At 38.8% G+C, this 13311-nt stretch overlaps 1 protein-coding gene across 3 annotated transcripts in view; it reads right to left on the bottom strand.

Moving 5' to 3' along the window:
- Positions 1 to 13311, bottom strand: part of galnt1 (UDP-N-acetyl-alpha-D-galactosamine:polypeptide N-acetylgalactosaminyltransferase 1) — a 145855-nt gene that overhangs the window by 38629 nt on the left and 93915 nt on the right. For all 3 annotated transcript variants that reach the window (XM_059972486.1, XM_059972485.1, XM_059972483.1), the window contains 2 exons: positions 3844 to 4014; positions 964 to 1081 (listed from right to left, as the gene is read on the bottom strand). In XM_059972486.1, coding sequence (XP_059828469.1) covers positions 964 to 1081; positions 3844 to 4014 — 289 coding nt within the window. The remainder of the gene's footprint in view (positions 1 to 963; positions 1082 to 3843; positions 4015 to 13311) is intronic.

Raw genomic sequence — 13311 nt, 5'->3', positions numbered from 1 at the left:
ATGGGAGTAATGTAAATAAATGATACTTGGAATTGTATTTTGTGTTAAAAGATTATGAATTTTTTTGTTTTGATGTGATGATTGACGCCAAATATGTTTTTGTATATAAGAGGGGTAGGCGTAATAAGCTGGAGCTTCAGCCTGCACCCTTTCAGTCTGTTTTAAAGATTTTTATTATTTAATTGTCTTATGAAATCATTCACTCATTTCTGTATTTACTGTGATTACCCACAAGAAAACAAATCTCATGGTTGTATATGGTGGCATATATGTAGTTTGATAATAAATTTACTTTGAATTTTGAATACAGGAATTGGGATGTACTGTGGCATTCTATAAGATGTTAGTGAAACCCAATTTGGAGTATTGTGTGCAGCTTTGGTCACGTAACCACAAGAAAGATGTAAATAAGATTGAAGAATGTAGTGAAAATTTACAAGGGTATTGCAGGGACTTGAGGACCTGAGTTATAAAGAAAGGCTGAATAGATTAGTTCTTTATTCCCTGGAACATTGAAGATTGAGGTGAGATTTAATGGAAGTATACAAAATTATGAGGGGTATAGATAGATTACGTGCAAGCAGACATTTTCCACTGAAATTGGGTGAGACTACAACTAGAGATTAGACGTTAAGGATGAAAAGTGAAATGTTTAAAGAGAACATAAGGGGGATCTTCTTCACTCGGTTGGGGGGGGTTAGAGTGTGGAACAGCTCGTGGATACAGATTTGATTTCAATATTGAAGTCAAACCTTCTCTTCAATATTGAAGAGAAATTTGGATGGGTACATGGATGGGAGGGCTATGCAGGGTTATGGTCTGGCTGCAGGTCGCTAGAACTAGGTACATCAAAAGTTTGGTGTGGCCCGGATGAGCAGAATAGCCTGTTTCTGTGCTGTAGTGTCCTTTGACAATAATTTGCCTTCCAGTCAAAACAAATAAAATCATTAATTACGTACTTACTCTGAAAGATATCTCTAGGTTTTCTCCTCCCCATATATCCATGCCTGCATCATATGTTCCTATTAACTCAAAGTAATCTCTGTCTATTGAGAAAAGTCCTCCTGCCATAGTGGGTGTTCTATAAACAAAGAAGTTTGAAAGATTATAGCCAAGACATTTTATGATTACCAAAGTTGTTTTTTTAAATAGTTGACAAACAATATAATATTCTTCTGCATGTTTAGATGCATAAAAATCTCAGGATTGTTAAAGCAAACACAATCATCTTTTATTCTGCTAAAAAAGTGTCTTCTGAACAACATCATCTTCCCAATATGTATCAATTTTAATGATTTGTACTTCTACTGTGATACAAAATGTCTAATCAATTTAAGTCTTACTGGACTTTCTAGGTCATACACTAGACCAGAAATTGCACTCAGAAGTGAAGCAAGAGTGATTTTTGAAATTCCTAATAAAGGCTTCCTACAAAAATCTAAACTTTGTGGTGAGACCTTTCTTTCGGAAATCTGACAATATGATGCTGTCAAAAGGGCTGACTAGCTAAATAACTAAACATATGAAGACTGACCATTTGGAATATTACACAGTATTAAATTATAAGCTGATACAAAAGAAGTGTAAAACATTATTTTCAAAATATCCATACAAGGGAATTACACGTGCAAAATGAGCCTTAGTAAAAGGTAGCTTGTTAAATTGCAGGACTGGTACATATGCCATTAAAAATTCACACTTCATAAAACCAAGAACAAGATTTCACTTTAAGTGAGAGTAGGGTATAAACAGCCTAATTTCATGTGTATAGTAATTTGTTTGATTACCGTAGTGAATGTCACAAATAGCACAACCTGTGGGGATGTGTCAAATCACTGACAGTTGCTAAGTTAATACATGTGCAAAAGTTCCAAAGTTCTTTCTTGTTTCATACACTGTGAACAATGGGAACCTCTGCTAGTACACTTGGAAAATTTTTAGCCATTTTGTTTATCTGTCTTCCATCTTCATATATGCTCATTGTTGCCTTTTACTTCTCTCATTTGCTTTATTAATATTTTTCTTACCTCAAATAATCCATTATTTTTTGAATAAACCCTTTAAGGGTTTTACTACTAAAGTAAAGCCTCTATTACTACTCTATTAAAGGTGTTTTCTTACACTTTAACAACCTAACCACTTCTAAATTTTAGTTAATTTTCCTAAATGTACATGAAAGAATGCAAGTTTCTGCACCTGCACTGACACCTTAACACATGTACCTGAAGATTATCTTAGATTCTGCAAATGCTGGAAATCTAGAGTAACACTCGAAAACATGCCTGGACACTCAGCAGGTGAGGCAGGATTTATGGAGAGGAATAAACAGTTGAGTTGGCAGGCTGGGATCCTTCATTAGCACTAGTAACGAAGGGGGAAGAAGCAAGAATAAGGTGAAGGGAGAGGAAGAACTACAAGCTGATGTGTGATAGGTGAAGTCAGGTGAGGGGGAAGGGATCGAAGTGAGAAGATGGAGGTGATAGGTGAAAAGGGAGGAGGATAGACGGGGAGAGAGAACGGGAGGAGGTGGGGGTCGCAAGGGGGGAGTGGGGATAAAAGAGAAGGGGTAACGGAACTAGAGCGGGGAATGAAAAATGAGAAAAGAGGATGGGGGAATAAATGATTGGGAGTTGGATAAATCAAAGTTTATGCCATCAGGTTGGAGGCTACCTAATGGAATATGAGGTGTTGCTCCTCCAACCTAAGAATGGACTCATTGTGGCAGTAGAGGTGGTCATGGACCAACATGTCAGAATGGGAAGTGAAATTAAAATGTTTGTCCTCTGAAAAATCCTACCCCTCTTTTTAATTCCAGTACCGATAAAGGTTCTCAGCCTGAAATGTCTTCTGTTTATTCCTCTCCATAAATGCTGCCTTACCTGCTGGATTCCTCAAGCATTTTATGTGTTTTACTCACCTGTTTTGACTTTATACTTCAACTGATTAGTCCTCCCCATTGTCACCCAGTAATGCTCATGCACCCCCTCCTCAAAAAAAAAATCTGTGCAAGATCATCATGCATAAGACCTGGTTATGGTGACTCGGGAGGCTTTCACTGGTGGTCAGGGCCTTAGAAAAAAAATTGGGCAAAGCAACTCAATGGCACTTATTGCCCTAAGAACTGTACCTAGGCAAAAAATATTTGAGTAGAAGAGGAGGATCAAAAATCTGCCTGTTACAAAATAAACTTCATAATTTACAGGTTATTTTTAAATGTTACCTTGTTTATTAACATTTTTAATTTTGACCTTTACAAAAGAATATTCAGAGGCATCTTTAATTAAGAATTTGAAGTGAAAAAGAGCAACCCCTATTGCATTGACATTAATACAGTAATATTAGAAATTTGAATAACTTGGTGTCAAACTAAACATAAAATGGAGAGTTTTATCACAGATTAATTAATGTCCTTAATGTAATATAAAATTCTAATCAGGTAAGTTACAAGAGTCCAATATAATATCCCACTCAGACGTACTTCCATTTGATGTGAAAATAGAGTTTCAAGGGAAAATTATAGATTTTAAACCTTGGTGTTGCGTATACTCAATGAATTGGATTATTACACAAAAAAAGCCTCAATTAATACACAGGATTACTGAATAGTCATTTAGTGGAAATGGTAAACAGCTTATTTATTAGTTTAGTAGTAAGCATTTTTACATAAACTGGGTTTTTTCTGCCCAGTACCCTTCTTATATAAATAAAGGAACAATTTAGACTAAGAGCATATCTCACCGAATTATCAAAGCACAACACAAAGCAGCACTACAATATTTTATTGCTACACTTTCCCTTCTTTTCTATGCCAATGTACTGAAAAACAAAATCACTTGCACTTACCTTACTGGTATTGTTCGGTCTCCTTTCCTTCGATCCATCTCTCGCTGAGGTACAGGATACCAACGGAAGTTCAGTTTCCAGTTAAATCCACCATACGTCATATCTGATCCTGCCATATACTCAAATGTGTCATCACTAATCACATCAATTACTGGGCATACCACAGTACTCCTGGTGAAACAAAAGTCATTTTAAGCAAACATGTATTATAACAACAATAGCTCCATTGAATTGATGTGGCAATGATGAGATAAAGTACAATAATGACAAAGGTCTCTCATGAAGGCAGTGTTTGCACCATATTTGCTATTAATAAGATTTTAAAATTTATTTTTCAGTATCTGGGATTCCTTGGCCAGCATTCATTGCCCTTCCCTTGCTATGCCATTTCAAAAGGTATTTAAGAATAAACTATTCTGTTGGAATCCAAATCAAATATTCCCCACACTGAAGTTAACAGGTTTCCTCTTTGGCGAACCTAGAATTTTCTATAAAATGTTCATAATCCAAAATAAATTTATTGTCAAAGTACATATGTCACTATATACAGCTGAGATTAATTTTCGTGCAGACATACTCAATAAATCCTTAGTACAATAATAACCATAAAGGAATCAATTAAAGACCAAAATCAAGTAGCCATTCAACTAGTGGTGTATCTAAGGTATAGCACATGTCCTGGGCACCACTTGCCACTTGAAGGGGAGCGCCACTGAGCAGTTTCTATTAAAGTCAGACAAACCCATCCTTGGTTAGTGAAAAAAGAATTTTCTTCAGATGTATAATTTGTCTTTGACTATCATGGGTGAGAAGCACTAGGATGGCTTTATTTCAGAGCATTGTGTAAGAAGACACAATGAAAATGTTCCTTCATGAAGAAAGAGGAAAGTGGAGCTGAAGGACGGAAGAGACGAAAGTTGGAGGCTGAGCAAGCCAAGAAGTCGAGCAAGTTCTTTATGCCGTTCTTTGAAAAGCCCGGAACAAGTAGTTCGACTCATTCCATGGAGTTGTCTGCACCTGCTACAAGTTTGTTAGAATCCGAAGGTGGATCAAGTACAAATGCATCACAAGCCGAGGAGGAAGTCAAGTCAGATAAATCCAAGTATGACGAGATTAAGAGTGAGTTTGCCACAGAGAACGTGGACATGATAGGAGGGGAAGACGATGGTGGTGGTGGTGATGTTGAATTTATTGACGAGATTTTACCTGACAAGATTGAACCTGATGACACTGAACCTAGTGAACTGGATGGTGTCAAAGAGCCTCGAACTGTCATACCAGAAGTGATTGAACAGCATGATATTGGACTTCTGAAGTTTGACAAGGATACTGAAAAAGCAATTCTGACTGATGCATTGAGAACAGAAATAATAAAGCTGGGTTTGAAGTATTTCCAGAACAGTGAGGGGCCTTTCCTAACAACAAGTAACCGCTCAATGAACAAAACTTGGTTCAAGAGGAAATTGGGAAATGGTCGTCGTGAGGAAGTGACTCGCTCATGGCTGGTATATTCCCCTTCTAAAAAGTCTTCATTTTGTATATGTTGTCTTCTCTATTCCTGGTCAGACCATCAATCCTCATTGGAGCAGGGAAGTGGATTCAACCAATGGAAAGCACCTGAAAGGATTAGTGTTCATGATTCTTGGCATTTTCATCGGGAATGCTTCACACAGTGGAAAGAAGTGGGAAGAAATTTAGCTGGAAACAAAGAAGTTATTGACGCGGTATTTCAGTCACAGATTGAGAAGGAAAAGCAGAAGTGGCATGATATCTTGATGAGAATCCTTCACTGCACAAAATTCCTTGTGACTCAGAACCTTGCTTTGCGAGGACACAGGGAGTCACTTCAGTTAGACTCCAATGTGGGAAATTTCCTTGGCTTACTGAAACTACTGGCCATCTTTGACCCTGTCATAAAAGAACACCTCACTCATTTGGAAAGTCATCCTGGATCCATGTCTTATCTTTCACTGTGTGTCCAGAACGAATTCATCCACATGATAGTTTCCACTGTTCACCAGGGTTTACCAAGAAGCATTCGTAAAGCCAAGTACTAAGGTCTCATGTTCAACTCAACTCCTGATCAGGCACACCATGAGCAGATGTCAGAAGTAGTAAGGTATGTGAAGTTGATTTTGAGAGGAAAACAGTCCGTGTTAGAGAGTCCTTCTTTGGTTTTACCCAGATAAGCCAGAAGGATGCTGACAGCTTGGTTGAAGACATCTTGAAACAGCTGGAGAAGGATGAAATGGAGCTACAAGATTGTCGGTCACAGTGCTATGACAATGCTGCTGTGATGGCTGGACACACAAGTGGTGTTCATCAAAGAGTAAGTGCGAAAAACAATCTGGCACTGTTTGTGAATTGCGACAATCACTCACTGAACTTGGTGGGTGTACATGCAGCCAAGCAGGATACAATGATGGTCACGTTTTTTGAAACCATTTTTCTCTCGTTCAACACAGTGATGGGAAAAACTCAAAAACACCATGCCTGTGGTTGTTAAGTTGGAGTTCGAAACCAGGTGGACTGCAAAGACATAAGCAGTGAAGCCCGTCAACAATTACCTTGAGGAGATACTTCAGGACATGATAGACAATGAAAACGAGGCCAGTGAGACAAGAAGTGATGCAAGGCAGCCGTACAACTGCATGTTGAGTTACGATTTTCTGATTTTGCTAGGATTTTGGAACAAAGTACTCATTCGCATTGACCATATTCAAACGAGGCTGAAGGATCCTAAAATGAACTTCCACGATGCCGCCCTGGATTTGAAAGCCCTCCAAATCATTTTTATGATGAAAGAGAAATTTTGGCCAGTGAGTCACTCAAAGGAGGAGTCAGTCTCTGTCAAGAATGGAATACTAAAGTTGAAAGACATCACAGATGAAAAAAAAACGAATGGTTGATGAGAACACGAGAGACGCTGGGTTGACAGCTAAGGAAGAAATGGAAAGAGTCATGAAGGGAACACTTGACCATCTTCACAGAGAAATGGACGAAAGGTTCGCTCGTTTGCATGACACTGATGCCAAGTTTGGGTTCCTTCTCGATGTCAAGGGACTGTGTTACGGTGCTGACAGTAACGAGCTAAAGAAGTGCGAAAATCTGGGCAAATTGTACAGATCTGATGTTGATGGACAGCAGCTATATGAAGAAATTTTGGTTTGCAGAATATTGCTATCAAGGCGGATCAACATGAAAATATCAAGAGCTGAAGAGCTTCTTGAATTTATTGATCAGTATGAAGATGAGATCGTCTTCCCCAATCTTCGCATTGCTATTCAGATAATGCTAACAATCGCAGTTTCCACTGGCAGCTATGAGAGATCATTCAGCAAATTAAAACTAATACTTCCGTATTTGAGAGCCTCCATGGGTCAAGGCAGACACTGATCTTGCTCTGCTGAGTGTAGAAAGAGAAGAAACTGAGAAAACTGACTTTGATCACATCGTAGACCAATTTGCATCAGTGAAAGCAAGGAATGTGCAGTTATAATTTTCATGTAGTGCCATAATTTGTTAATTAAAAGATGAACAAGCTTGACTTGTATTTTTGAGTTGATATTATGGCAAAGTTATCTAAAAGATGGGTGTCAGATGTTTGGACAGGGGCACAATTTCAGTGCTTGCCATAGGTGCTATTTTCTCATTGATGTGCAAAAGACACATCAATTTGCAAAACTGTGCGAATACAAAAAAAAATAACAACAACAACTAATAAATAAGCAATAAACCTCAAGAACCTGAGATGAGAAGTCCTTAAAATTGGCTCTATAAATTCTGAGAACATTTTAGTGATGGAGTAAGTGAAGTTGAGTGCAGTTGTCCCCTTTTTTGGTTCAAGAGCTTGATGGTGAGGGATAATAACTATTCCTGAACCTGGTAGTGTTGAGTCCTCAGGCTCCTATACCTTCTTCCTGATGGCAGCAGCAAGAAGGGAGCATAACCTGGGTGGTGGGTGTCCTTGATGACAGATGCTACTCTCTTGTGACAACACTCCGTGTAGGTGTTCTCAATGGTGAGAGAGCTTTGCCCATGATGGACTGGGCCATATCCACTACTTTTTGCGGGATTTTCCATTCAAAGGCACTGGTGTTTCCATACCAGGCTGTGATGCAGTCAGTCAATACACTCTACCACACATCTATAGAAGTTTGTCCAAAGATGACAATGGTAATAGTGAGGAATTTAAAGTTGCTGATCTTCCTCACCTCTGATTCTCCAATGAGAAATGGCTCATGGGCCTCTGGTTTCCTCCTCCTGAAGCCAATAATCAGCTCCTTGGTGTTGCTGATATTGAGTGAGAAGTTGTTACAGTGGCACCATTCAGCCAGATTTTCAATCTCCCTGCTATATGCTGATTCATCACCACCTTTGATTCGGCCTACGAAAGTGGTATCATCAGCAAACTTGAATATTGCATTGGAGCTGTGCTTACCCACACAGTCATAAGTGTAAAGTGGGTAGAGCAGGGAGTAAGCACACAGTCTTGTGATGCACCTGTGCTAATTGAGATTGTGGAGGAAATGTTGTTGCCAATCTGAACTGACTGGGGTCAGCAAGTGAGGAAATACAGGATCTAATTGCACAAGGAGGTAGGTCTTGAAGCTTATTGATTAGTTTTGAGGAGATGAATGTATTTACTGTTAAGCTGTAATTGATAAAAAGCATCCAGATGTTCCAGGGTGGAGTGAAGAGCCAATGAGATGGCACCTGCTGTGGACCAGTTGTGCTGGTTGGCAAATTGGAGCTGATCCAAGTCACTTCTCAGATAGGAGTTGATACATTTCATAACCAACCTCCCTAAACACTTCATCACTGTGGATGCAAGAACAATTAGACGATACTCATTGAAGCAGGTTACCATGTTCTTCTTAAGCACTGGTTCAAGTGAACCCTACTTGAAGCAGATGGATACCCTAGTTTGTCAAAGCACGAGCTTAAAGATCTCAGTGAATACTCTAGGTAGTCTTGGTACTTGGGCCAAGTAGCCCATCTAGGCCAAGTTTTTCGTGGGTTCACTCTCCTGAAGGCTGCTTGCATGTCAGTCTCAAATACTGAAATCACAGGATTACTGGGGCAGTGGGAGTTCATGATGGCTCATCTTGGTCTGGATGATCAAAGCAAGCACAGAAGCCATTGAGTTACTTTGAAGTAAAGTGCTGCTGTCACCTATGCTGCTTGATTTTATTTGATAAGATGTATCAGCATTCAACCCCTGTCACAACTGTTGAGCATCCTTCCTTGATTCAAGTTTAGTCAAGAATTACCACTTCGCCTATTATATGGCCTTCTAGAGATCGCATCTGGACCTCTTGTAACTTTCTTGGTCACCAGACATAAATGCCTCCAATCTGGTCCTCTTAGGAAAACAATACACATCCTCCCTGAGGTATAGTGTCCAAGCTTAGCACATTTCCCTGAATGGAGTTCAACCAGAATTTTAGATATCATTTGAAAGAAGTGACATAGGGTTGGAAGGTGTTGTGGATAAAGCTAAGGAAATACAAGGATAGAAAGACCCTGATGGGAGTTGTATACAGACCCCCAAGCAGTAGTAAGGATATTGCCTACAAATTACAACAAGAGATCAAAAATGCATGCCAGAAGGACAATGTTACAATAGTTATGGAAAATTTCCATATGCAGGTAGATTGGGAAAATCAAGTTGGTGCTAAATTCCAGGAGAGGGAATTTCTAGAATGCCTATGAGATGGCTTTAGAGAAGCTCATGGCTGATCCCACTAGGGGATCAGCTATTCTAGATTGGTTGTTGTGTGATGAACTGGAATTGATTAGACAGCTCAAGGTAGAAGAACCCTTCGGGGCAAGTGATCATAGTATGATCAAATTCACCCCAAAATTTAAGAAGGAGAAGCTAAAGTCAGATGTATTAGTATTACAGTGGAGTAGAGGGGATTAGAGAGGCATGAGAGAGGAATTGGCCAGAATTGATTGTAAAATAACACTGGCAGGGATGACAGCAGAGCAGAAATGGCTGGAATTTCTGGAAGCAATTCCTAAGGCACAGGATATATACATCCCAAAGAAGTAGTAGTATTCTAAAGGCATGATGACACAACTTGGACTAACAAGAGAAGTCAAAGCCAACATAAAGCCAAAGGAATGACATATAAAAGAGCAAAAAATTAGTGGGATGTCTGAGGATTCGGGAGCTTTTTAAAACTAAGAAAAGGCAACTGAAGTCATTAAGAAGGGAAAGATGGAATATGAAAGTAAGGGGGCCAATAATAGTTTCTTCAGATACATGAAGTGTAAAAGAGGGGCAAGAGTAAAATGACCACTGTAAAACAATACTGGAGAGGTGTAATGGGTGACAAGGAAATGGCAGATGAGCTCAATAAGTATTTTGCATCATTCTTCACTGTGGAAGACACAGGCAATATGCTGGAAATTCCAGTCAACAGAGGACATGAAGAGTGAGAAGTTACCATAACTAGAGAGAAGGCTCTTGGGAAACTGAAAGGTCTGAATGTTGATAGAAATTACCTGGACCAGATAGTATACAATCTAGAGTTCTGAAAGAGATAGCTGAAGAGATTGTGGAGGCATTAGTAATCTTTCAAGAATCACTAGATTCTGGATGGTTCTGGAAGACAGGAAAATTGCAAGTGTTACTCCACTCTTCAAGAAGGGAGAGAGGCAGAATAAAGGAAATTATAGGGCAGTTAGTCTGATGTCAGTGATTAGGAAGATGTTCCAGTCAACTGTTAAGGATGAGGCCTCGGGTTACTTGAAGGCACATGATAAAATAGGCCATAGTCAGCAAAGTTTTCTCAAGGGAAAATCTTGCCTGACAAATCTGTTGGAATTCTTATGTGACCTTCTTGACTATTTTGGAGGGTTCTATAAAGGTAATCATGCAGGCTAATTTGGATTTCCTCTCCCTGACAAACATGAATGAACTAGATAGATTTTTTAAAAAACAAACTAGTAACATTGCATCATCATTGTTAATAACAAGTTTTCTTTAACTCTAAATTATTAATATGAATTTAAAGTATATAATTGCCATTGTTTTGTATTTGAATCTTTTTATAAGTATTTGAATTCTCATCTCTAGGTTCTTTACCCAAGCCTATCCAATCACGTGGCTTTCTTTTGCCAGCATTGTACTCTAACAGAAGAATATAATTTAATAGCGACCTGAGGGAAGTAACCACTGCCAGATGCCACCAAAATTTATACTGGCCTCTCAGCTTCTCACTGTAATGCGTGAGGCATTTAGGGATGGTCACTAAGTACATTGGTAGGAGAAAGCAAAATGCAACAAATCAAAATGGGCAGCAATACAAAACTACTTCAGAAAATTGCAAAGAGCTCTAGAATCCTCAATAATACAGAGGTTAAGAAAGTTAGCAAAATATTACATTAAAAATAGTGAGGATATTCATTTTAATAGAAAAAACACTAACATATTCAGTCAAAGGTGAAAATAACTAAGTGATGTGCTGACTTATGAAATAGAAAAAATTAATACGTAGGTACAACAAACAACTTCAAAGTCAAACACAATGTTTGACCTATTGGAGTTGGCAAAAGGCAAGTCAAGGCAAAAAGCACAAGAGATTGCACATGCTGGAATCTGCAGCAACCAACAATCTGTTGCAGGATCTTAGTGGATTGAGCAGCACATCCGTGGGGAGAAGGAAATCTCAACATTTTGGGGAAACCTTGTGTTAGGACTGAGTGGGGAAAGGGAAGACAGCCAGTATAAAAAGTAGAGGGGAAGTGGAGAGAATCTGATTAGTAGGTGATAGGTGGACTAAGGACTGGTGAAGGATGAAGGGCAGATGGTACTAGGTAGGGGGAGGGGAGGGATTTGAGAGAATGAGGCTGTTGGAGGGGGGAAGAGAGAGAGGAATTTAGTGGGTGAAATGTGTGGATGGTAGGTGGATAGAACTGGGGGGGGGGGGGGGAATCCACCTATTTTTGTTTTGTTTTCTGCTAAAATATGGACAAGGAATAGATTCAATCCAGTAAAAGTTTACTCAATTCTTCAGATTGGGTGCCTGACCTAGAGGGACAAGCCAAGAAATCATTATTATTCTCATTGGAATTTAGGGAATTCAGAGTTGTTTCCCTTGAAACTAAATGTTATGGATGGATTAAAGAGGTTAAGAAACTGCATGACTCTCACTCATGCAAGAAGAGTCTTGGCTAGGGTACACAAAATCAAATTATAAATTCAGACAAAAAATAATTGAGATTGACAGATTTTTTGGACACTAAGGGAATCAAGTAGGAAAGTGGAGATTATGCATGATCAACCATTTTACTTAATACTTGAGGAATTATATAGCCACAGTCTTGCTTCTGCTTCTTACATATTTCCCAGTCAGATGGTATGAAATTCTCAGAGAAACCTACAGACATTCACATTCCAATGTAGCTGAAGTTTTTGTCTTTCTTGGTGATAAAAATTGAAACCTTGGGAGGTGTTGTCAAAGAAGCAGATAGGCCACAGAACAGCCACTGTGTGCATGTGGTAGAGACCATGAATTGTTAGGGTGTTAGATGGGGCCACATTACTGCAGGCACTATTAGTTAAAGAACTAACCAGAGGACCAATTTCCATTTGAACTCATGAACTAACAATCATGACCAAATAGATGTTTGTTAATTTTGGTGGAATCCAACTAGTCCACCTATGTGAGCAATCTCACTCGAAAGGTTGGATGCTTCTCCCAAAATATTTACAGTTCAGGTTCTGAAGCTGACACACCTGCAAAAAGGTTGTCAGAATTACTTCAATGTTTTCAGAGCATTTTATGTTGTGCCTTTAGAGGAAGAGGTGAAATCGATTACAAAAAAAATCCATCTGTACCAATGACTGATAGAATTAAAGTTACATAAAAATGTAGAACTTTCTTAAACATTATGCACTTTAAAGAAAGTCACAGTTTTATCCACATCAACAGCAGATGTTGAACAGCCACTAACTCAGTGAATTTGCGCATCACTCAACTAATACAGAAATTCCTCAAAAAGCTATTAAAAGAGTGACAGGCTGAATAATTTGCTAAACATACTATGTTATTCCACAGGAAGGAACCTCTGAAATTGAGTATTGGGCTAATGATCTTTTCCAGATCTTAATAAAGCCTCCAAGAATTATTCTAAGACTTGACCAGGACACAGGGATCACAGAATCAGAAAGAAACAATGGGCATGCCAGATTGAGATGGAAAGTTATTCACTCAGAGGATGGTTGTTAATTTTTGAAATTCCTCACCTCCAGTGTGCTGTGGAGGCTTAGTCACAGGGTTCATTCAAAGCAGAAGTGGGTAATTTTCTAAATATTGAGGCAATCAAGGGATACTGAAATAAATGCTGAGATAGATGATTCATGAACAGCACATTAGGTTTGAAGGATAGATAGCCCATTCCTGATCCTAATACAACATTCCTATTCAACACATTATGTACAATAATTCATAACCA

The sequence above is a fragment of the Hypanus sabinus genome, chromosome 6 (genome assembly GCF_030144855.1).
Source record: "Hypanus sabinus isolate sHypSab1 chromosome 6, sHypSab1.hap1, whole genome shotgun sequence".
Taxonomy (NCBI): Eukaryota; Metazoa; Chordata; class Chondrichthyes; order Myliobatiformes; family Dasyatidae; genus Hypanus; species Hypanus sabinus.
Note: the sequence above shows the minus strand (reverse complement) of the source record. Positions and strands in the feature narration are given on the sequence as shown.